Source organism: Brienomyrus brachyistius, chromosome 19 (genome assembly GCF_023856365.1).
Source record: "Brienomyrus brachyistius isolate T26 chromosome 19, BBRACH_0.4, whole genome shotgun sequence".
Taxonomy (NCBI): domain Eukaryota; kingdom Metazoa; phylum Chordata; class Actinopteri; order Osteoglossiformes; family Mormyridae; genus Brienomyrus; species Brienomyrus brachyistius.
This window is the reverse complement of record NC_064551.1, coordinates 12320043-12344127: the sequence shown is the minus strand read 5'-3', so window position 1 is coordinate 12344127 and position 24085 is coordinate 12320043. Positions and strand designations below refer to the sequence as shown.

At 42.9% G+C, this 24085-nt stretch overlaps 2 protein-coding genes across 2 annotated transcripts; one reads left to right on the top strand and one right to left on the bottom strand.

Moving 5' to 3' along the window:
* Positions 1–147: 147 nt before the first annotated feature.
* LOC125714819 (papilin-like) lies at positions 148–10755 on the bottom strand. Its single transcript, XM_048985812.1, has 13 exons — positions 10695–10755; positions 9894–9956; positions 8764–8891; positions 5643–5703; positions 5266–5368; positions 4976–5106; positions 4179–4308; positions 3502–3628; positions 2708–2901; positions 2306–2480; positions 1968–2052; positions 1031–1157; positions 148–928 (listed from the first exon to the last, which is right to left on the bottom strand). The coding sequence occupies exons 2-13, from the start codon at positions 9948–9950 to the stop codon at positions 597–599; spliced, it is 1650 nt and encodes a 549-aa protein (XP_048841769.1). The 5' UTR covers positions 9951–9956; positions 10695–10755; the 3' UTR covers positions 148–596.
* A 7815-nt stretch (positions 10756–18570) lies between these two features.
* LOC125714573 (enhancer of rudimentary homolog) lies at positions 18571–23097 on the top strand. Its single transcript, XM_048985291.1, has 4 exons — positions 18571–18739; positions 21075–21162; positions 21796–21916; positions 22500–23097. Exons 1-4 carry the CDS (start codon positions 18611–18613, stop codon positions 22600–22602), a joined length of 441 nt encoding a protein of 146 aa, XP_048841248.1. The 5' UTR covers positions 18571–18610; the 3' UTR covers positions 22603–23097.
* The last annotated feature ends 988 nt before the right edge of the window (positions 23098–24085 follow it).

Here is a 24085-nt window from a genome sequence, read left to right as displayed (position 1 = left end):
GACACAATAATTTCCCACAGGATGAATAAAGTTTTCTTGTCTTATGTAAAATGTATACTGTAGTGTCACAATTATTAGAAAAAAATGTGTATTTCTCCCCAAAGAACACTGTGAAATCAAAAAACAGGGAAAGGTCAGACAATCCTGCAAATTCTTCATGAGATCAATTTATTGACAGAAATTACAAAACAAAAGTCATCCTGTGTAATAGCGGCCCCTGTAAAACGTAGCGGTTTAACTCTGCAGGCGGTGGATAACAGGTCTAGCCAAAGCCAAAGCTAACTGCTGACCTATTATACCACTGATATCTCACCGCCCTCCGATACACTTGATATTACAGGACTCTGAATAGCTCTGAATATGGCCGTCTGCTGAATGAATGAGGCAGGAATGTGAAACGCAAAGCATTGATTGTTATCCAATGTAGCTGCCACCAGCCTGGAGACCCCCTACACTACCCACACTATCCGTGAGAGGGCACGTTCAGTAGGGAGGGTAGAATGTCAGCCATTCCCCGCCTTATCGATTCAGCCCCCCTGCCCATGGTGTTGAGGAGCTGGGGGTGACGGTCTGTGGTTGTCACCACGCACGCCAGCCTATCCCCGCATGGGGTAGGCGGCAGAGGAGCTCCGCAGGACGGTGGTCATTTTCACGCGACGCCCGCTGGCTCGTACACCGGACGCGGGGCCCTTCTGGTCAGTGCGGACCCTCCCCATTTCATACACCGGGACGGGGCTCGACCGGCTTCCCCTCATGCCGTCACATTGCCGCTGGCACTCCTCGCGTGTGGGGAAGTTGTTGGAGTTGCCGTGACAACCGCCATACCAGAAGTGGGAGCAGGTGCCGGTGGAGGGGTCGTAGTGGTAGCGGGGGGACCAGTTGCTGCACGAGCCCGGGCTGAGTGGCAGGGAGCAGATAGTCTGCTGATCTGAAAGCAGATGTTACGATGCACACGATAAGACGTCTTCAGTGATGCTGGAGGCTGGTGAACAGGTCTGCCATTAAGGCTCTCATTGTTACCGGTGCTTACCGGCTTTCGCGCGGCTGTGACACCCCTCCCCGCGGGAGCCCAGTGCCAAGGTCACCTGGTCGGGGCAGCAGCCATAGGTGCTGGTGTGACAGTCACCTTTGGATTCAGCCCGAGGTTCAGAGAGGTGCTGGTGACAGGTGGGAGAATGAGATGGTGAGAACACTGGTAACACAATGTCCAGTTCCAGTCTGGTTTCTGCCTCTGAACGCAATCGGCCCAAATGCTGTAGAACAACATCTACAATGTAGTCATGAATACCTGACTTCATGTAGATATGCGCTCAGTTAAGTTAATGTTCAAAATACCAAGATGAAGACAGAAGATTGCTCTTTATCCAGTCATGGATTTTAAACAGAAAGAAATATACATTAGGAATAGTTTTCACTATTCCCGGTGGCTCGAAGTGCTACACTGAGCAGGTGATTTCTTACACTTTTGGTAAAATACCAGAGACAGAACTGGAACCACTGAGTCACTTAAATACTTGCGGTATACAGAGTACCTTTGCTTGTTACTGGTGCTGCACCCTCAGGGGTCTGCTAATTGTACCCTTAGCTGTAGGTAATGGTACCTTTTAATATACAGAAATGGACTCTGAGGAACATTTTTGAGTCATTGGGATACATTAATGGTGTTTGTACCTTGTGATGTATCTCAGAGTACATTTCTGTACCTTAAAAGGTACATAAGCCAAGATACTGATTGCTACTGTTTTTCTGACAGTATAGCAAATTGTAGCGTGACTGGGAAGGTCTCATTTAAGGCACACATGGTTGGAGATGCACATTTCTGGGTCTTACCCAGCATTTATATAAACACAGCTTCTCCAGGCTGATCACACACTGAGTGTAGCCTGGAGTCTTACTAGTGCACCAGTGGGCATTCAGAGATTCAGAGAGAAGGGAAAGTGCAGCAGTCAGAGAGGATGGACCCTCACAACATCAGAGCGGACGTCCTTCTCTAGGCAGCCCTCCCTGCTGGGACCCTGGGCTGCAGTCACGCCATCTGGACAGCACCCATACCTGCAACAGCCCAGCCCAAGGTGGTCATACTTATACCGCACAGAGAGTGGCAGTGTAGAGGAAACAATGTGTCTTTGTTGCATAGTGCCTTTGATTCTCTGGGTACAGCAGTTGGATGGATGGATGGATTCACATTCCATTCACAAACACAGAAACATAACATATATGTGCAGTATCACCCCCTACATGTTGTAGTCCACCCCCTCCCCCTACCCCCCATTTACATGCACCCAGAGACACAGCTGACGGCTACCTGCTCCTGGAACACATATCAGAGGGGCAGCCCTCCCCATAGGGACCCCCGGCCACAGTCTGGCCGTCGGAGCAGCAGCCGTAATAGGACTGGCTGCAGTGGGTGCCGCGGATGGTGTTCAGCGGATCGAGCGCAGCGCTCACAACGGACACCTTGGTACGCTCCGGACTGTAGACTGAGAGTACAGAGAGATACAGGAGGCCAGTGTCTGAGGTCTCAGCCCTCACTGAAGGTAACTGGAGTTAATTTAAGGACTGACATTAATGAAAATCTCCCCTACAAGCAAACTAGCCTTTGCACAAAAGCTAGAGGTTCTCCTTCACTGTCTTGCATTCTGAAGTTCAGTAATCTCAGGATTGAGTTATGAAAGTTGTGAATCAGTGAGTAAGGAAGGACAGATACCCATGTAGCGGTCATCGGGGCACGCCGGCATCTGGCAGGCCTGCCGGGCAGCGGGGCGAGCGGCGTAGCGAGCGCACAGGGCATCCTGCACCACCTGGCCACCTGCCTTGTCGTGGATCACGCAGGGCACTTGGCGCGTCTGAACGCCTGCTCCACATGAGGCAGAGCAGGGACTCCACTCCCCAGGCTCGTACCTGGGGCACAGTCGGGGGGGGGTGGGGGGGGCAAGGGAGGTGGAGGGTTAGCACATTTCTACCACCAATCAAATTCTGCTGGTTCTGCTGTTATTCTCATCTCTGCAGCCCCCATCACTGGGAAACTGAGCAACAATTTATCATTCAGAATATTAATACCCACAGGAATGGCTGTTAATCAGAATAACCTGCACACAGGAGGAGCCGAACCACTTCACAAATCTATTAGCGCTACTGAGATATTATACTTTATATCCTTATTCAAGCTGTTTGACCTACTGTCTAACATAAGAATTTCCCCTCATTTGCCATAGTAAAAACACATAAAAGTGACTACACTAGTGAGTAAAGCTTTAAATGATTTAATATATTAATTTCCAGTTACCCCGCGACCCAGTAGGATAAGCGGTTTGGAAAATGGATGGATGGATGGAATTTCCAGTTATGCTTCTTTAGTCAAATCTTAGGCTCTCTCACCATTTCTGCTCCTCTTATCGCGACCCTCAGGAAAACTGCGAGTGGAAATTTTTGGTGGAGTAAAATGAAATGAGGCGACCTTAGTGCCGAATTAATCCCCCGTCGTAGGACATCCACACTCACATGTACGTCCTGCTGCATTCCCGCACCTCACACGTGCGGTTGGTCGGGGGTCGCGCCATGGTGGCGCAAAGGTGTTCAGCAACAGCGAGGCCGTTGCTGGTGCAGAAGACATGGCGGGACTGGTAACCTGATCGGAGGGGTCAGAGGTCAAAGGTCACATGTGACGCTCACCATCCATATAGTACCATTCAATTGTTTGGACACCCCTGCCCATAGAAACGTCTATTGGTGGTGGGGGGCAGAAGAAAAAAAAATTGTACTATTCTCTGTATTTTTGAATCATTATAAAGACATAAAAACTATAACATATCCTATATGGAATTATGCTCTAATGAAAAGAAAAAAAAATTGGGGGGGTGCTCTGTAGGTTGGGACTCAGAAGGTTGTTGGTTCAAATCCCTGGGTTTGAACCAACAGAGTGACGCTACCAATGGGCCCTTGAGCGAGGCCCTTAACCCCAATTGCTTCAGGGACTGGCTGATCCTACTGTCTCCTCTACACCACTCTATCATTCACCTTTGTAGGCAGCTTCTCCATGTCCAGACTTTTGACTAGTACTGAATGTATAAAAAAATTGAAACTTCCCAGAATATACCAAACATTGACCTGTGTCTGGAAATTTACCTGTGCCACAATTTTAACATGTGCCTGCACATTTAGCTGTGCATGATATTTACCTGGTCCGCAGTCTGTGCTGCACGCAGACCAGCGCCCGGAGCTCCATGTGAACGCCACTCTCTGGCTGCCCGGAGGAGGGTACCGTTCGTTCTCCACACCAAACCCGCTCTCCTGGATAATCAGCTGCGGCTGGGGAAGGAAAGACAGCAAAGGGGAGCCAAAGAGATCAGTGAAAAGGCAAGGCAGCTTCTAATGTCTGTGTACAAGTACACCAATGATTCTGTGTGTCTCAGGGACCATGTGACTCTCAGCCTGCCAATGGTAATACAGTACGGTGCCAACAGCGGGGACAGCAGAGGTCAGGTCAGTAACCCCATGTTCTTCAAGTGGCTACAAGAGTCCTCTCCTCCGTTGCCATCTGGCTTTCTTTATTCACTGTTTTCCTTCCTTTTTCCAGTTCTGTATTATTCTAATGATGTTGAAATGTATCACATTTCACTTCACTGTATCACTTACATGTAAAGCGCCTTGAGATGACTCTATTGTGAAAAGCGCTATATAAAAATAAATTGAATTTAATTGAAGAGTTTTTGACAGCTAAGGATGGGTTGCAGTAGAAGAAGCTTCTTCCCCTCGTCTCCCATGCACTTTCGAGTCCCCTTGCTCTCCTCTGTCCCCTTCTCCCCTCATCCCCTTGCTTTCCTCTGTCCCCTTCTCCCCTCATCCCCTTGCTTTCCTCTGTCCCCTTCTCCCCCCATCCCCTTGCTCTCCTCTGAACCCCTTCTCCCCTCGTCCCCTTCTCTCTCCCGTTTTTACGGCAGTCTGACAGCAGCATTCCTGCAGCCGTTCCATCCACCTGGCAGACCCCCTCCACGCAGATGTCCCTGCGGCCTGGGTAACACGGGGTGCCGTCCACCACGGTGGGGCGGTGCCGGAAGAAGAAGTTCTCTCCTCTGGGGATGCAGTTCAGCTCGCAGGGGTTTGCAGCTACGGGGATGATCACACACACACACACACACACACACATAATATCAGACATAACACCACTGAACTGCATTCATCTGCATCATAAATACAGTTTATAGCTCAGTATTCTGCATAAACAGCTGCCTGGTCCCTGTATTAATGTCCCCCCCCCCCCCATACCTCCATAATACGCCAGCCAGGTGTAGAACTTCCCATCGTAGTCCGTCCCATCAAATTGTGAGCACTGCTCCTCTCTGAAGTCCCTGGATCCCACTGGACACTCCTGCATTGACCACAGAGAGTCACTTCTAAGAGTGAACAGTCTACTGCAAGCCATGCACTCTAAAACCAAACATGTCAAAATGATCTGCAAGTTTTACTTTTTATAACTATAATGCTAATTGTTCCTTTCATCAGAGGGACAAGTTCTGATATTCATGAAATGATCAGTAATATTTTAGTGTAAATATAGCAACCCGACTTGAGATTTCAATGGAGACACACTTGTATTATAAGCCTTGTCTGTGTGTGTGTGTGTGTGTGTGTGTGTGTCATACCTGCGCGTTGCACGCACGGTGCTCCTTGGCAGCGCCCACACAGTTGCTTCCTCCATCTTGCCTGTCAGGACAAGGAAGAGACGTGACTCCCTGAATGCTGAATGCTTTACTGTTGGTAGCTCATCTCCTGCTTCTTTACTCAAAAATCACATTGTATTATCAGCCAGTGCTGGACAGCAGAAGCTGACTGCATTCAGCATGTGCACCAATTACAAACTCATATAGAAGCCTGTCTATTAAATCGGAAGGGAAACGTTTAACAATCATCAATTTGGTCAATTTGGTCACCGACAAAATTAATGAAGGATCTCGAATGAACCTGAGTAGAGATGAATTGGCAAGGTTTAGTCTGTCGCCATCCTAATCGCCAAAATGTGACCAGTCCGTGTTACAATAACAAGGGTGTCAAGTGTTGTTATGTATGCAAAACATACGAGTTATAAAAACATGCATAATCATGCATGCATGCATGCATAACATGCATAACATGCATAACAATAAGTTATATTCTGACCTGATATAACTGAAGAATTGGATAAAACAAAACATATAATGTCTGAACTTATAATCTAAGCATGTAGTTCCCCCATAACCTTTATACTGCTCCAGAAGAGATTACGAGAACGCAGCACAATGTTGTGTTTCACTCATTTCTCAGTTTATGGGTGTGTGTCTGTGAATAATATATATTTTATTTGCAAACTGCAGCCTGGCTCTTCCCTGTTTCTCATTAATGAAGGACTTCTTCCTTGCTTTATGGGACTTCAGTCCTGCTTCTAGGAGCCTGATATGAACTGTCCTAGCAGTGCACCTCACACCTGCACTTAATGTTTCCCATTCCTTTTGAAGGTCACTTGAGGTCATCCTTCGATTCATGAGAAACTCTCTGTTAAGTTGACGGTCATCTCTGGCATTAGAGTGTCGCTTCTGCCCTCTGTCTGGCTGCTTTCAGGTCATTCCCAGTGTCTCCTGCTTCACCTTATTCTTGTGTACTGGAGTCTTAGATACTCTGAGCCTGGAAGCATCCTGTGTGTAGCCGTCTGCCAGCAGAACCAGGTTTAAACCAGGACTTAAAAATGCAGATTTTTAAAAAAGTTTATGGGGTGGTCTCTTAATTTTTTACAGAACTTTATATTCCAGACCGCAGAGTCAAATGGCATTTTTGGTGACGTACTTTTAACACCACTTGCATTAGTTTCCCATAATTCACTTTCAGGAGTTAGCTTGTTGAAGGAGGGGGGGCTGAGCAGCCCCTAACCACACCCATGATGTTCTCTTTTCATGCCAACCATGGAAGCCAGACATCTGCTGCTAAGTGATAAACTCTGGATTTTTTTAATTTCCTTAAATAACTTTACAGCATAACACTCAATTACAGACCACCATATGGAAGACCACAAGTCACAACATCACGCTAGTCTGACACGTCACCATCTATTCCCCCAGGCCTCCTGGGTGACTATGCTGGATAAAACACCCAAACTCAGATCTCGAGAACAGACCATGGTTCAGACCTGCACCAAGTCAATCGAAGGAGTTCAGATGAAGAGTGTCGAGGTCAAGCTGCTTCACAGAAACTCACTGAGAACTAAACCCAACCATGAAGAACCAGCAATTACATCAGCATTTCCATCACCTGTTAGGTAAACCTGTCAGTGGATAAAATGTTTACTGTACATTGAAAAAAATGTGCACTGATTCCTTATAAACATAACTGGGAGACTGTGCAAAATCTTAGACAGTCAAATGAAATGTTTTAAGCAATTTATCTGGGTAGTAAGTGCCCACAATTTAGCATTATAACATATGTAAATTAAGAGTAAGACAAGAAAAACGTAAAAGAATCTCTTCTGTTCTCCAAAAAGTTACTGATGTCTTGTTGGACGGCTATAGATGAACATCACTTCAGCTCCCAAATCCTCTCTTTGAGGCCAGCTCAGGTGTGCCTTGTTTTTATTGAATTTCAGCACCAGCTCATTTAATTAATTATTTTAATTAGTGGGGGTCAAGTGAAAAAATACATGGATGTACTGGATGGGTACTGGAAATAATAGGGTGATTTTAGCAAAAGTTTTGAAATGGTTAAGCTGATACACTTTGACAAGCATAATAGCATAGTTTTATATTGTTTTATACATGAAGAAAGTGTAAGCACTTTTGCACAGTACTGTATGAAATGACTAGGACACCGAAAAGAAAGTGGTGAGACTGCTGTGACATTGCTCTGTAACCCTGTCTGCAGGTCGCTGATCCTCCACAGTGGACTGACACATAACGAGCTTCTGCAGGTCACATTAAAACGCAGTTCATACTAAATGTGAACCGGAACAATCAGTATGACCATCAGTAAGTCAGCGTGTGAAAAGTGGATTTTCTAAATGAAACTGCATTTATAAGTCGTGTGTTATGATGGCCTGGGAGTAGCCGCCTGTGCTCTCTACGTACAGTGCAGAATTAAATTTTACACCTCCACTATACTTAAAATTAGATAGCTCTGTAACAATTCAGGGTAGAATATGACTTTACCAGGGTACAAAAGAAGTCTTGACTGAAACTAAGGCTCTATAATGCAATCACATGTACAGTGATTGCAGAAAGTCTTGGCATGCTTACTTAACTCTGTAAAAATGTTGCAAATTCATTGGTTACATAACAAAAGTCCATCGACAAGCAATGTCAACAATATCCGCCCATATTTTCTGCCCATTTTCTTTGTATTAAGTGTCATGATTATTTTGACTGACTCAGTCAGTTATTTTCTTGCCATTTTGCTGTTAATTGCAATTGTAGTCACTGGCTCCCAAAGGGGATAATAAAAACAAACATTTGGTGCTTTATGTTATTGCAAAGGTGTTCCTAATTAAAAAGCACCCAATGAGGCTGCTTGTCAAGGAACTTTTTAAGCTCTTCTAGAACTATAATTTGGGCTTCAATAAATTTGTGGTATTTTTACTGAAAGAAGCAAAAGTCCCGTGCAAGGCTTTCTGTGAGCACTGTACTGTTACTGGAAAAAATAATGTATTTGGACGACTAAGACGGATGGTGAATGTATATGTGCATGTCTTGGACACAGGGTTTCACCATTTGATGACCTCAAAGAGGCCCCTGTGTGCGAGCCTACCTCTGCACGTTACACTGCCGGATCCTTTTGGTCACACCGGTGCCACAGCTGCGGGTACATGGCCCCCAGGACCCCCAGGGACCCCAGGACTCATAGGAGGCCGATGACACACGTGACGGAACACCCAGCTGGACAAGCAGACAACCACACATGTATCACTATAAAGTGGTGGGTGGGGCTTAGTGGGTAACTCCATTCTCATTAGTTACTATTTAGTCATAAGTGGGCCCATCCAAGCAGTGATTGGCAGGGTACGATAATCCCACGCACCATATGCTTCAAGCTCTCGTTTCTCTCATCACCACCCATCCATGCAGACATAGTATGTTCATATACTCCATGTATTTGTTTTCAGTAGTTACCTATCCATTAAACAGTGGAACAGTGAAGTCCGACCCACACATCCAAAACCATGAGGTAGGCAACACGCTAGAATGCCAGTCCCTCGCAGGACACACACACACACACAAACAGACACACACACACAAACAGACACACACACACACAGACCTGTTCTCATATCTTTATGGGGACTGTCTATTAATTTCTATGGGCAAAACCCTAATCCCAACAATGACACCCTTAACCCATACCCAGCCCTACCCTTAATCATAAGTAACCAAATAAAACACGTCTTTTGGCATTTTTAGTTTTTTCATTGCAGTCACAGATTTTCATGGTCCCCACAATGTTGAAATAACAAGTTTTTATCACATTGTGGGGACATTTGGTCACACACACATACACACACACTAAGGGCAACATTTACCTTACTGCATGTATGCACACTAACAGAGGGCTAGTTAACCTTTTATCCCCACAGTGCTCACCGCTGAATCATCCCCCACCCCCCCACACACCCCAAGCCCCCCATACTTTTGAATACATGTAGAAGAAGCTGTACACAGCACATAATGGATAAAGAAGGGCTATTCATAGAGTCACCTGTAATTTTGGGTATTGTATATATTAAAACATCTCTACATCACTTCCCAGAACTGAACGGTGTACAGCTGCAGAAATGACCTGACTGTCTTGTCAGAAGTGCGTGTGCAGTGACTCTCGGTATGAGGTGGACGAAGGTCTCGCTGCATCAGGCCCAGTGGCGTCTTAAACAGCGTGTTGCTCACCTGAAGGGATGGAGCAGGAATGGCCTGCAGAACAGCCAAAGCCAGCAGGATCTTCATGTTTCACTGAAACACAAACGACGTCATTACTCACGCTGCGAGAAACGATGACCAATCACATGGAAGCACCTCTGTGTCGCCACCCACCTGCTCCCTGCCAGGATCTTAGAACTTACACATTTCTCTGGTCTTGAGTTCTATTAAAGCTTGACCAATGATTTTGGTCAGGATTTCAGGGCATTTTAGGAATAATTAACTAAACTGAATAGCTATTCTTTTTACTCCATTGTGAAATCGGTCTGGGTATCACGGTAACATCCGTTAATGGTTGCATTGATAATTAAATCTGCAAAGTTAGGGTTTCCTATGCTGAGGTTCTTGGTTAATGATGGATATGAACAGATTTCAGTTCTAAATCATTCTATACAAAGTTCTTCTGACTCGCACATGTTACGCTTTTTTACATGAAGAAAAGACATTTACGAGCATTAAATTACTAGCAATGTAAAGTTACCCATTATCTATGGAAATCCTGTACAACTGGAAAATACAGCTTGACACTGGCAGAACCATCATTGTTGTTTTGTTATTTAAAATTTTAATAGTAATATACAATTACAGGAACTCTAGTTTCGTTAATGACAAAATGAACAAAAGAAATAAAAAAAAAAGAAAAATGAAAAAATACATCTGATTAAAAAGAATATTGTTATTGATATTATGAATAAATAAAGCCGCCCTGGCAGGTTGAAACTGTCAAAGAGACCGTATTTTTATGTGGGTAATATGCGAGTGTCACCATACCTCGTGCTGTTGAGCTTCTCCTTGATGCTCTCTGACCACCTGGTTCACAGCAAGTATGAATAACGGTTCTGGGTCCCTGGAGTTACTCCTCAGAAACAGCTTCATTGGGCATCGAGTGTCAGGTTACTTTTAACTCCTTCCAGACAACAGACTACTGTACTACTGTACGTTTCCAATGACTGGGGGATATTTGACATATTAAAAAAATGAATAAGACATATACAGAACATAATTCAATATCCAGAAAATTGATTATGTCATAATTATGTACTTTAATCATTCGTTTTAGATAGTTTTGGGGATTGGAAGTTATGGAAATAGAGATTTGGAGCAATGCTTTGGATTTTGATGTCAGAAATTCATTGGATGTCAATTCTACCTGTAGGAATTTTCCTAAAAAGAGAAAAAAGCTGATACACTTCTGGCACTATTACGGAAGCCCAGCTCAGTCTTATATTATCAACGGGAAATGAGGTGTGAATAAATGCCAAGTCATGCAACTAGACCTGTTTCTTAACATATAGTTTCGGATTTAAATTGTATGATGGACATGCCCTGTATCTGCCTGGTCAAGCTAATTCTTACCAGTACCCTGTACTAAATAAGCAGCTATGCAAAAATGAAGGACAGATAGTCTTAGTGATAAAGTTACAGATGATTATCATTTTGCATCTTACATTTGTCATAGTAGAGGGTCAGTGTAATAGACAGTGTGTTAAGCTGGTATGCATGCTTACCAGTCACTTTATTAGAAAGATCTGCTCAATTATCCAAATATCTAATCGACCAATCACATGGAAGCACCTCTGTGTATAAAATCATGCAGAGGTCAAGAGCTTCAGTTACTGGTCACATCATGTGGAAATATGTGATCTGTGACTTGTTGACATGGTTGTTCATGCCGAATGTGGTGTTTGACTATTTCAGATATTGTTGATCTCCTGCTATTTTCACACACAGCAGTCTTTAGAATTTATAGAGGATGGTACGAAAAACAAAATGCATCCGGTCAGTGGCATTTCTGTGCATGGGAACGCCTTGTTGTTGAGGGACTGGTCCAAGCTGAAGACTATGGTAACCGCTCTTTACAGCAGTGGTGAGCAGAAAAGCATCTCTGAACGGACAACATGTCTAACATTGAGCTGGTTGGGCTACTGCTGCCTATGACCACATTGGGCTCTACTCCTGTCAACTAAACACAGGAAACTGAGGCTATAGTAGGCACAGACTCATAGAAAATAGACAAGTGAAGACTGGAGAATCATCACCTGGTCTGATGAATCTCAATTTTTGCTATGACATGCTGAGGGTCCATGGACCCAACCTACCTTGTATTAACAGATTGGGCTGGTTGTGTTGGTGTTACAATGTGGGGAATGGCACACATTGGGGTATCCAATACCAATCAAGTACCGTTTAAATGAGTATTGAGTACTGAGCGTTTTTAATGACCATGTCCATCCCTTTATGGCCAAAATTTACCCATCTTCGAATGGTTACTGCCAGCACTGTAATGTATCTCAAACTGGTTCCATGAACATGACAATGACTTCAGTGTAATTCAATGTCGTCCCCAATCATCAGATCTAGAATCCAATAGAGCACCTTTGAGATGCAGTGAAATTGGAGATTCACAGTATGAAGATGCAGCCAACAAATCTGCAGCAATTATGTGACGCCATCATGTCAACATGCACCAGAATGTCTCAGGAATGTTTCCAGGACCCTGTTTAGTTCATGTTGGATGGTGTTTCTAATAAAGAACATGGCCAATCAGTGTATAAACACATAATGGACAAATAATGCAAAAAGCACATCCATGCATTTTAGTCATTTCAGTCATGCTATGAGTTATTTTTTCATGTCACATTTTCTCACGTCATCTTTCTTTTGCTATTTGTTAATCTACTATCTTATTTTATCTTAGAGGAAGTTGCATGAATTACTTCGCAGCTGCCCGTGACTTGAAACTAATGATAGTTGCCTTTACAAAAATACATTTACATCAATAAATGTTCATCTCAATACCTGCTATTGGACAAAACATGACATGTGACTTGTGTTAAGATAAACCTTGTGCTTTTTATTGGATGTGCCACCCACACAGCATTATCAGACAACGCATCTTAATATGAACCAAGAGAAGCATGTCTGAGCAAACGGCAGGGTAATTCCAGTTGTTAGGTTACAGGCTATGAAGACAAGATCAGCACAGTAAAAGAGTGATAGCAGGCAAAGGCTAAAGAGCAGTGTTTCCCAATCTGGTCCTCGGAGAACCGCAGACAGTACATATTTGAGGACTGTCTGGCCGGGAGCTGGGAGGGAGCCCAAACATGAACCATCTTTGGGATCCCCCAAGGACTAGCTTAGGAAACACAGCTATAGAGAAAAAATTGTCTAAAGCTGCTCGGCTCTTCTGACGTTTCATCCATAAGGCAGCTTATGTAATCCCTAACACAACAGCTGTCTGCCACTGAGTATTTGCAGATGAAACCAGACAAATTGGACGTACGAAAATGGATATTACAGGTTTTAGAGGTGAGACAATTCCCAGCATCAAGGCTGTATTTAGGAAATTCCTCAGTTGTTTCCTTTGCCCAAAGAAGACTTTTACCACACGCAAACTCATATAGTGTCTGCTTTTTTTTGGTGAGCACAGGCAGTAATTGTGGAGTGTTGCACAAAGTGTATAAAAGGATGCACTTTAATGAAGGTGCCATTATACTACATCTTCAAGCACGTTTATCTCCCGATTCTTCACATTATGTTCATTAATTTACATAAACAGATTTATACAGATTTATCACCTCAAAAGCACACATAAGCAATGTCTAAAATCCCCATCTCCTTTGGAAGAAGTGTACAATAAGTTTCTACTTCAGCTTCATTTAGATGTTTCTTCTGAAGTCTTTGGATATGGTCATGCAGGAATATTCCCATTCAGAAAATACAACTCTTATTGGGAGTCTTGGAGTATCAGATGAAGTCAGATGAAAATAGCAGAATACAGCTCCTCATAGAACCATCGGGACTGCATGTGACCAGGCTTGTAGACAATCTTGATTATTTTACTTTAGAGGGCAGATCTAATTTTTCTGAGTAGTCTTTCAAAGCTGTCATTGCTATTCATTTCAGACGTACTGCATTCGTAGGTGTACAGAATTCATAGGCGTACTGCATTCGTAGGTGTACTGCATTCGTAGGCGTACTGCTTTCGTAGGCGTACTGCATTCATAGACGCATTGCATTCATAGACGTACTGCATTAACTCAGCTAGTCTGCCCCCATGACACATTCTAGGTACCAGTGGCTGCCGACTCATTCCAGCAACCCTCTCATTGCCTTTAGGGTGCCCAGTGCAGTGGGAGAGAAAGGCACAAATGGTTCTCCTGTATTTTTTAGATAAGCATTCAGAATGACAAAGTCAACTTGGGGCATAAAAATTCAGAAATATAATCCATCTTGTGAAAATTGTCTTCTACTGTAAGTGATCTTGTTGTTGTTCAGTCTGTCTAGTTACATCCAAATATAGTACCAGATTCACAGTTTCCAGATCTGCTTGTAAAAAAACCTCAAAGCCTTAGTCATTACAGCTAACCAGAGCTTTAAAAGGAAAATTACACCACCAAACTGAAAAGGGCTGTGATAATTACTTAATTTCACCCATGTTGCCTTACCTACTGTAGCAACCAAAGAACAAAAGCAAATAACAGTGCATACAGTTCTGGCAATACAGTTCACGTTATATTTCCTATGTCAGGTCCTGTTCCAGTGTTTTGTTCCCATTAACTTCTTTGCTAACTTTGTTTTTTATCTTTACCTTTACCTAACACTGTGTCCTTTCACAGTCTCAGAGCTGGCGGTTGAGTTTCTGGGCCTGCCTCTCTTTAGCGTCAAAGGCAAACTTGGTGTCCTGAAGCTGGGTGATGATCTCCTTGGCCTCCTTCATGTCCTGGGCCAGCTGGCCGTACTTTTCCGCCAGCTTCCGGTTCTCACCTCGCAGTTCTGCCACCAGCTGGCTCAGCTCCTCAGCCTGCTGCCCACGGAGTGATTTCAGCTGCTCCATCTCCCGCAGCATCACTTCCATGCTTTTCACGAGTCCTTCCAACTTTTCCTTAGACATTCTCCTTTGTTTTCAGGCTAAATGACAGTTGGCTTGAAGTATCGAGCTCTCGAGTGTCAGCAGCAGTGACTATGGGAGGAAAGAGGGAATATGACTCTCCAGCAAGTCCTTCTGGTACCTGATCTTGAGAAGCTAACTACGTTAATACCTTACTTTAATACCTTACCCCATTCTCTCTGCTGCAGCAGAATCCCTCTTCCAATGCTTATCATCCTTGCTGATTAATCCCCTCACAGGAGCTATCCTGGGAGCTACTCATGAAGAAAATCTTAAGCTCCTCTACATACCCTACATCTGTAAAGGTTGAATGAATGACAGATTAACTGCTCAGTTCTCATCTCCTTTGCTTGGTAGTGAAACAAAATGCTTAAATAATCATCCGTCCATCCATGCGTCCATCAATTTTCCAATCTCTTCTGGTCACAGTCACCTGGTCGTTCCGGTTATTTACCTGGAATCCATCCCAGTCAGCACCGGCCACATAGTCCTAATACTGTCATACACTTAGGGCAGTTTAAGAAGGTCATTCCAGCTAGCTGCATGCCTTTGGCCTGTGGGGGTAACTCTCTCTCTCTCTCTCTCTCTCTCTCTCTCTCTCTCACACACACACACAGAGATTAGAGGTGCGATTCGAGCCCCCAACCCTGAAGGAGATAATGTAATTGGTGGATCTGCCAGAGCATCTGGTTTAATTTATCTATTAACTATCTTGTTATTCAGATGTTGACAGTCGTAACACCTTGACCAACTCTCTCCAATCAAACGTGTTGAGTGTGTACACTGTCAGGGAATAAAGTACCAATTTGTACCTTTTTAGGTACAGTAATGGACTCTGAGTAACATTTTGTACCATTGGGGGTACATTAATGTTGTTTGTACCTTGGGACACAATCCTGTACCCGGCCTGTACCATTTTTTCTTGAGGTGTAGGGTATAAATCCTCTTAATAACCAATATGTTGGTACATTATTTTTGTAATCAATTTTTTTTTGATTTTCAAAAAAAAGGGGGGGGGGTACATGTTGGTATATTTTGAATGAAAACATTGCATGTTTATAGACCCTGATACTGTATTGTACAAATTTGATTGCTGAACATAGTCTGGTGAAGATCTGAACACTAAATCGCTATGTATACAAGTGAAGACTAACCTTCACTGCTTCTTGTAGGCAAAGCGGCAGATTTCCCCTTGAGTGCTCAGATACAAAACAGAATCTAATCAGACACAGCTTTAAGAATAGCAGCCAGACATGCTGGAGATTACAAACCAACCCATGCTCCAGGAAGGTAGCAGCAAAGGAGAAATAAAAGGCACACATAACTTATAATAACACAGATGTGATACCCAGTAAATCCACTAAATACAGCTCTGGAATAAATTAAGAGACCACAACAAAATTTTCAGTTTCACTCATTTCTCAATTTATGGGTATGTGCCTGTGTAAAATATATATATTTTTCAGAAACTCCACCCTGGCTCTTCCCTGCTTCTCATTGATGAAGGACTTCTGCCTTGTTTTATACATCTTCAGTCGTGCTTCTAGAAACCTGTTATGAATAGCAGTGCACCACTTAATATTTCCCTTTTTTTTAAAGGTCACTTGATGTCATCCTCCGATTCATAAGGCACTGTCGGATGAGTTGACGGTCACCTCTGGCATTACAAAGTCGCTTCTGCCCTCTACCTGGCTGGTTTTTGGTTACCGCCAGTGTCTCCTGCTTCACCTTGTTCTGTGTACTGCCATCTTAGAAACTTTTAGCCTGGAAGCAGCCTGCCGCGCAGTGCAGCCTTCTGCCAGCAGAACCAGCATTAAACCAGGTTTCAAATATGCTGATTTTTGTAAAAAAAAAAAAATAGAGTGGTCTATTAATTTTTTCCAGAGTTGTAAATATCCAGTAAACCCAATAGATGTAAACCCAGTAAAACCACTAAATATATATAAGTCCCAGGCTTCCTTATATTTTGGTTTGTCATCCAAATTCCAGCTAGAACCTCAATTACACTGGAAATCTGTTTATGACCAGGCCAGGCCCCAAAATGCTATTTATAACTGACTGTTCTACTTAAATGCATAAAAACATATAAACACTTTCTTTCTGGAACTGTTGTTATAAAAGGACCAAATTATTGGATAACGTTAAAGTAGATTTTCTGTTTTTAAAATTAGTTTTGAAAATGTATTAACCATGAACAATTATTTAAGACGCGTATATTACATTCTTAATTTGACCTTACATCTAACAAAACTCAAGAGGAAAGCCATTTTTTACAACAAATTAAAATTTAAAACATCGCGCATTTATTAGAGCAGTAAATTGCTGCGAATAAGTTTTCTTTGCAAAAAAGTTGAGGTTCCCTTAAATTGTCAAGGTGTCTCCTGTGCACAGCATTTTTAAAGTCATTCCATAGGTTTTCTATGGGATTGAAGCCTGGCGTCTGATTGGGTCATTAAAAGACTTCATTATCATGTTAGACTGTGAAATTCCACTTTATCTTCAGCTTTCTGATCGGGGGTGGGGAACAGGGTTTTTTTTCTTCTAAAAATATCTTGATATCTGCAGCCAGCCATAAACCAGTCGATCAGCTGAAGAGCAGCAGCCCCAGAGCATGATGCTGCCATCACCACGCTTCACCAAAGGTACGGGGTCCTTTGCAACAGACACATCACTTAGAATTATGGTGAAAATGTTCAGATCCTAGTCTTGGTGATGTCACCTTTTCTCCACATGTAGATGACAGTCCTCACAGTGCTCCATAGCATATCTCTATCCTGATAGAGCTCATTCGACAGTTAGAGCCCATATAGAGCTCATTCGACAGTTAGATCCCATAGATGTTTGTCAGCGGAAACAAGTGTGATTGGTTACCTCTGAACACTGATTTTTATTTTTTTTTAATTTTGTCTCCTAATAATCTGTTTCCCTGAAAGGTCACATTAAAAATAGAAAACATGTGATTTTGTACATGTGCAGTTTTTATATCTGCAACACAAGTACATGAACTGTAATACTCTCTGCAGTGTGCAGTGGATATGTCTTATTTTTATACATTTCCAGGTGTATTATATACTTTTTTTACAACATGTTTTTTAAAGGCATCTTAAAATGGCCACATCAGACAAACCGAAATTAAAAGTGTTGAGGTTTAGTCTTTTTTGACAATATCAAAGTAGAAATATAATCACATGAACACTGGCAACATATAGACCTCGCAATAAAGCAGTTATAATAAAATGTCAAAAGACACAGCCAACCCACTATAGCGTATAGTATTGTAGACATTTTGGAGGCCAATTTAGTATTCAAAGATCTTGATCTTTCCAGCAGAGACAAACAAGGACTCTATTTAAAAATAACAAATTGAAATTACATTTATCGCTCTGACATCATAAAGCTTCCCAAGACAGAGTAGCTAAATATTGACATCAATATGGTTTGCTCTGATACCTAAAAGTAATATTACGCAACCAGAAAATTGTAACACCCTGCTGAAACATAATATACCAAAAATGCCACATCCATTCATCAACTATTTAAAGATAAGTTAATCTAATCGCTTTAAAACTAATGGTGAAAGGTTTTTTCTTATTTTATGAGCATATTGGACGCATGTTAACAAAAAACGTAGTGACTGCTTGGATCCGAACAGAGAATCTTAAAATGAATTTCGCTGACTTTACTAGGGCCAAATAAGTCATGCCGGTCACACGCACATCGAGTTTCGAACATCGATTTCTCTCATTTCCCATCATGCATTTCTATTTCCTGAGTATCACTTCCGGTACGCCAGTACATGTTCTCCGACATTAGTATTTGGTGGTCTCCCAGTTGGTTAGAAACCACACTCGAAAAGGTCGCCCGTTGCGGTGAATTGGCTTCAGGAGCGAGACGTGTAGCGAACAGTAAATATCTAACAGTTATGGTAAGTGTACCGGTGATCCTGCCTCGAAATGTGCCGGAGTGTTTTCATTCAGTGTTCGTGAGCGGGCCGGTATGGAGCACATGCGTGTTGGCTGCAATCATTGCTAGATTACACACTCGCTCCTTTTCTTTATGATTATGTTTTCTTATCTGTCTCGTTCATTTGTTTCTAATATAACTGGCATAATATAGCGTTAGTACTGGGATTGCATCTAGATGAATCGACTCCTTGACTGCGTTCAGTTTCTGGAGTAACTTACATTTTGGACATTGCTTATGCATCCCTTGTTAACTGGGCATCATGTAATAATATGAAAAATAAATGTAGATGGCAAAACAACTGTACAGTGAGAATTGGCAGTACTGGCCACTTTAAGTGTCTCGCATAAGATGGCGTGTTTAGCCAAGGATGTATTAAAAGCACGGCAGTCGAGACGTCGAACAAATGTATGCAAACATTTCGGTATTAAATGTGTACTATGTCTAGGTGAATTTAGACAAAGGTGCAGAGGAGTAAAACCAATGTAGTTTATGCAACGTACAAGTAAAATACGATCGAGGATAGATGGAAGTAGAAGCTACAACCAAACAATTTCTAATCTAATACTTTAACCGATCACATGCTTTAGATTGGAACCTGCTAAATAATCGAATTACACATTCTAATATGTCACTGGATAGTAAAGATAGTAGCATGAAAAGTCAGCGTTTAATAAATACAATATTGATGTATTGATTAAATGCTGACAGGAACTTACCGTACTTCCTCAAATAGCGGCCGGGGCCTTTATTTACCTAAGCCGCAGAAGTAACAGGCCTTTGTTTAATATTCCTTCTGTACAGTATTGCAAGAATATCAGAATTCTAAGAACTTAAAATATTAAGTATTAATATTTAATACTTAAAATATTAAAGTATTCTTAAAAGATAATTTTTCATCAAAACACGCCCAGGTTTCTAAACATAAACATAAAGGCATTAATTTTCATTAGTAGACACTCCTTTTTACAGCACCGTCAAATATACAATAACTATCAGATTTAGCTGCAGACCATATCTGAATTGCAAAACAAAAATATTGCTTAAATATATACATCACAGCTTATCTTGCTTTACAGTACGAAATCATTCATTTAAAACGAGAAACAAAAGTGCTTAATTAGTTGTCTATCAGATAAGACTCGTTGAATCTCGGCTTGTATTTGAGAAAATACGGTAGTACTCATTTTTCATAGAAGCATTGGGATGTCTGTGAGTTTCGGTTTAATTATATGTAAATGCAAATATTGTGCCTATAGTTGACTGTTTAGTTGGTCCTATAGTTAGCTGTCGTGAGTTTGCGAGCTCCTTTTTAATAAAGGATTCTGTTACCTGTCTTTCAAGCTGTTGTTGGTTGTGTTACTAAAATGACGTTTTCCAGTCTCAGAATAAAAGATGGTCACTGAACTAAGGGCTCCATTTTCAGCAAATTGTGGCTATAGAAATGTATTTTCTCTTTGAACTTGTATATTACAGTTCTGGTAAGTTTTTAGGGGGGGGGTGCGAATGCTGAGCTCCCATAATTAGCACATTGGCTTTGAGGTCGGGGCTGATGGCACTGAGAGCGGCACCCAGACTTTCTCCTCATAGCCTCATCCTACCACTCAGCAGAACAGCAACATCGGTCAGAGCCACGTCCTCTGTAACTCGAACGTATGACAAATGTAACTGGTCCTCATGTTTCTCTAAAATGACAAAACAGAACTTTGATGAATAAAGTTGTTCTAGTAAAAACTTGCATAATTTTAAAACATCAGTATATCCTACTGGCCATTTTTAGCTTTACTTCCAGTTGGACGGTAGCCTGTCCTGTGCCCCATCTCTGTCCACTTTTCTCTATTTAAGCTTTAAAGTTGCACCTGTGCCTAAAAATCTGCAGAAAAGAAATCTGACTTCAGAAATTGGGCAGGAGTACCTGCTGGGGCTGCTTGCTGACGATCCGGCCATCTGCTTATGAGGGCAGATGGTTGGAGGACGTCTGTGATTAATGTCTTGAGTGATCAAGAGTTGAGAATGAAAGCCTTTGGGCCAATTCTGTCGAATTACAGCATCTGAATTTACTTTATTCAGGTCATCTAATGACTGGGGGCTATTCTCTAGAAGAAATCCGCTTGGAGTTTTAAAACGTTGAAACTTGCAAATAAACCGAACCGAAAAGGAGTGGGGAAAACATGCCTTTGTGTTTATAGGAAAGGCATCGTCATATCAACCACAGCACGGCAAGTCACTTATCAGGTAGCGATGGTTTGGGTTAGCATGCGAAGTAACCCCATACTAACTTGAGCTCTGTGTCACAGTCCCACACAATCCTGCTCGTCCAGCCCACCAAGAGGCCCGAGGGGAGAACATATGCCGATTATGAGTCTGTCAACGAGTGCATGGAAGGTAAGAGGACCTGTCTCTTACTTTTTCCCTGTGTTGAATTGTCTGTCCAATGTGTCCAGCACTTGGCTGCAGGAGGTCTGTGCCCCCACCCATTTCCCTTGCTCTCTGAGGTGGATTTACTCATCGTATTCTCCATTTAGGGGTGTAATTGGTATAATATGGCCCTTGAGTGTTTAGATGTGATGAGGTGGTGTATATGCACCTGGCTGTGGGGTTTTTACTGAATCCCGTGCACTTGGCCGCATGAATGAGCTCACCTGCAGTCTGGAGCACCCTAACATAAGGGTGCCACAGTGAAGGCAGACTAGTCCTTCTTAAGGACGCGAGTATTTTCTGCAGCAGGTGAACTGCTTTGAACTGCTTGGGTTTCTTCCAGATCCTTAAAACCCTCCAAATGGTCTTTGGCTTGTCAGAAATGTCAGACAAAGGAGTGTCCATCTATGCAGCTGCCTTTCCTTCATGTACTTTGAAGTTCACTAAAAATAACTGGATAAATCCCCCCCTTTAACACTGGCTCTCCAGTGCAGTGCATCACTGCAGCAACTGCGGCATTAAAAATAGCCGAAACCCGTGGGGCCGGCTTTCACTCCGTCCCCGAAAGAGAGGGTGACCGATGTTTCCTAACACTGCTAGGAGTCTGCAAAATGTACGAGGAGCACCTGAAGAGGATGAACCCCAACAGCCCGTCCATCACGTACGACATCAGCCAGCTGTTCGACTTCATCGACGACCTGGCTGACCTCAGCTGCCTGGTGTAAGTCTGCCCTACTTCTTGTCACTGGAAGGGTTTGGTGTCTGATTCCACACCACTGAGGAATTTACCCTCAGCAGCAACATACACAAAGCTGTCTCTTGAATGGATTTGAAATTTCGGTGGTTGTGTATCTTAGCCAGTGTCAAGACGCAGGTGTAATAACTTGGAGAATGTTCTCCATTTGGGGTCTGGCTGTGCGTGTCACACTAATGCAGCTCTTTTCAGCCAGTCGAGAACCATTGAACTGCAAGTTCTTTGTGTTTGAAGTCTTCATATGCAGAACAACAATGAACCCACTTGTACAACCAGGTTTTAATCCTGTTCCTGACCAGATTATCGGGATTATGCAGTGTCCTGATCTCCTCAGAGAAATGTCAGGACAAACAGGAAAAAGCAAATTCAATTCTTTTGGGTGGTCTAGTAGATTGAAAGACTAAGATACTAGTGAAGGTGATTCTTTTGAAATTATCTGCTGTACTTGGTGTTTATTGCTAGTGGCATTGTCCCGTTTAAAGCACCCCCTAGTGCACAGGAGGGAAACTCCTGGTGTAAAAGCTAATGGTTTCTGTCATCCTTCTCCTAGGTACCGTGCAGACACTCAGACCTACCAGCCATACAACAAGGACTGGATCAAGGAGAAGATCTATGTGCTACTCCGCAGGCAGGCCCAGCAGGCTGGTAAATGAGGTCCTGGCTGTTTAGGGGGCTTGAATGCCAATAATGACCACTTTCTTTTAATTTCTCTTTTTTTAACTTTACTGTCTTTATTGATTTGTCAAGCAAGATTTTCTATGGCCAATTCGGATGTTAAACTCATGTGAAAAGGTCTGGTTAAACTCAGCAATGTTTCATGCAGGTATATATTTCTGAAATTTCAACCAGAATGTTATAAGTATCAAGTCATATCTTACATGCTTGACCATGATCCCCCTGAGGTTGAAACTTGTTCATCATACATATTGTTTCTGTTGGGGAGGGACAAAAAGCACCATCCATACTATCATACTGACTGTATATTCAGGAAATTCACCTGTAAGAGCAGCTTGTGACAGGCACTGCTGAACGGGGATGCAGGAACTTTTATTCACACACAGCCTTGACAGTTTAAGTTCCTTCTGTTTAAAGACCGGTATTAACATGCTGTTTTTTTGGTAATTTAAAAAATAAACTCTTTAACAGTTCTGTTGGTTTATGTTTGACTTACTGAAAGGGGATGGCATGGTGGTGCAGTGGGTGGCGCTGTTGCCTCACACCTCCGGGACCAGGGTTCCATGTGTGTGGAGTTTGCATGTTCTCCTCCTGTCATCGTCACGTGTCTGATTTCCAATATTCAGAATGCTGAAGCTAGTTAGATTGCTCATGAGTGTGCCCTCCGATGGGTTGGTGCCCCAAACTGGGCTGTTCCCTGCCTCACACCCGTAGCCTCCAGGACCCCTCGCAACCCAGAATAAGACACACGGGGTCATAAAATAGATTAATTTCCAGATGTATGGTCAGTTTGTTGGACTGGAGAGAACTACTGCAATTTAATAATGGTACATTGGTCCTGAGGGGGAGGACTTCCTTACCTACTCCATCTTGCTCTCCCTGACACACATCACTGCCAAGCTTGCCCTCACTGAAGGGCACCTGCAGGTCACGGCACCCATGCAGCTTGGGGTTAAGGGCCTTGCTGAAGGGCCCACAGACACTTTGTTCTGCAGAAGCTGCTCACCCTTCCTGTTAAATGCAGAGGCTTCGCTCACCAAGCCGCACACACTGAGCTAATTTGACAGCCGCTTGCTTGAACTGAAATGCTGCAAACGGGGTGAATTGGGCAATAGCTGGATATTCCTGATATATTGGTTTTCCATTCATGAGTTCCCAGCAGAGATCCTTGTCTTCGGTTTGCAGCGTTAACATCAAGGTGTCGTCGGCTCAGGTTTCTTATCTGTACGCATCTCTAGAAGTTCTTTTACGGTGCAAATTTGCTTAAGCTATAAGACACACAGGAAGTTCTCACTGAAATTTGCATTTTAACACAGCTGTTGATTAGTTTAGGTCTTTCAGGAACAGCTCATTTGTAGTATGACTTTCATTGGGATGGGATGAATCATTCGTGTTTTATTTCAGTAGGGCAGGTGACCCTTCTGTTTCTGTAATACTTTTATTAACCAGGTGGATCATTAT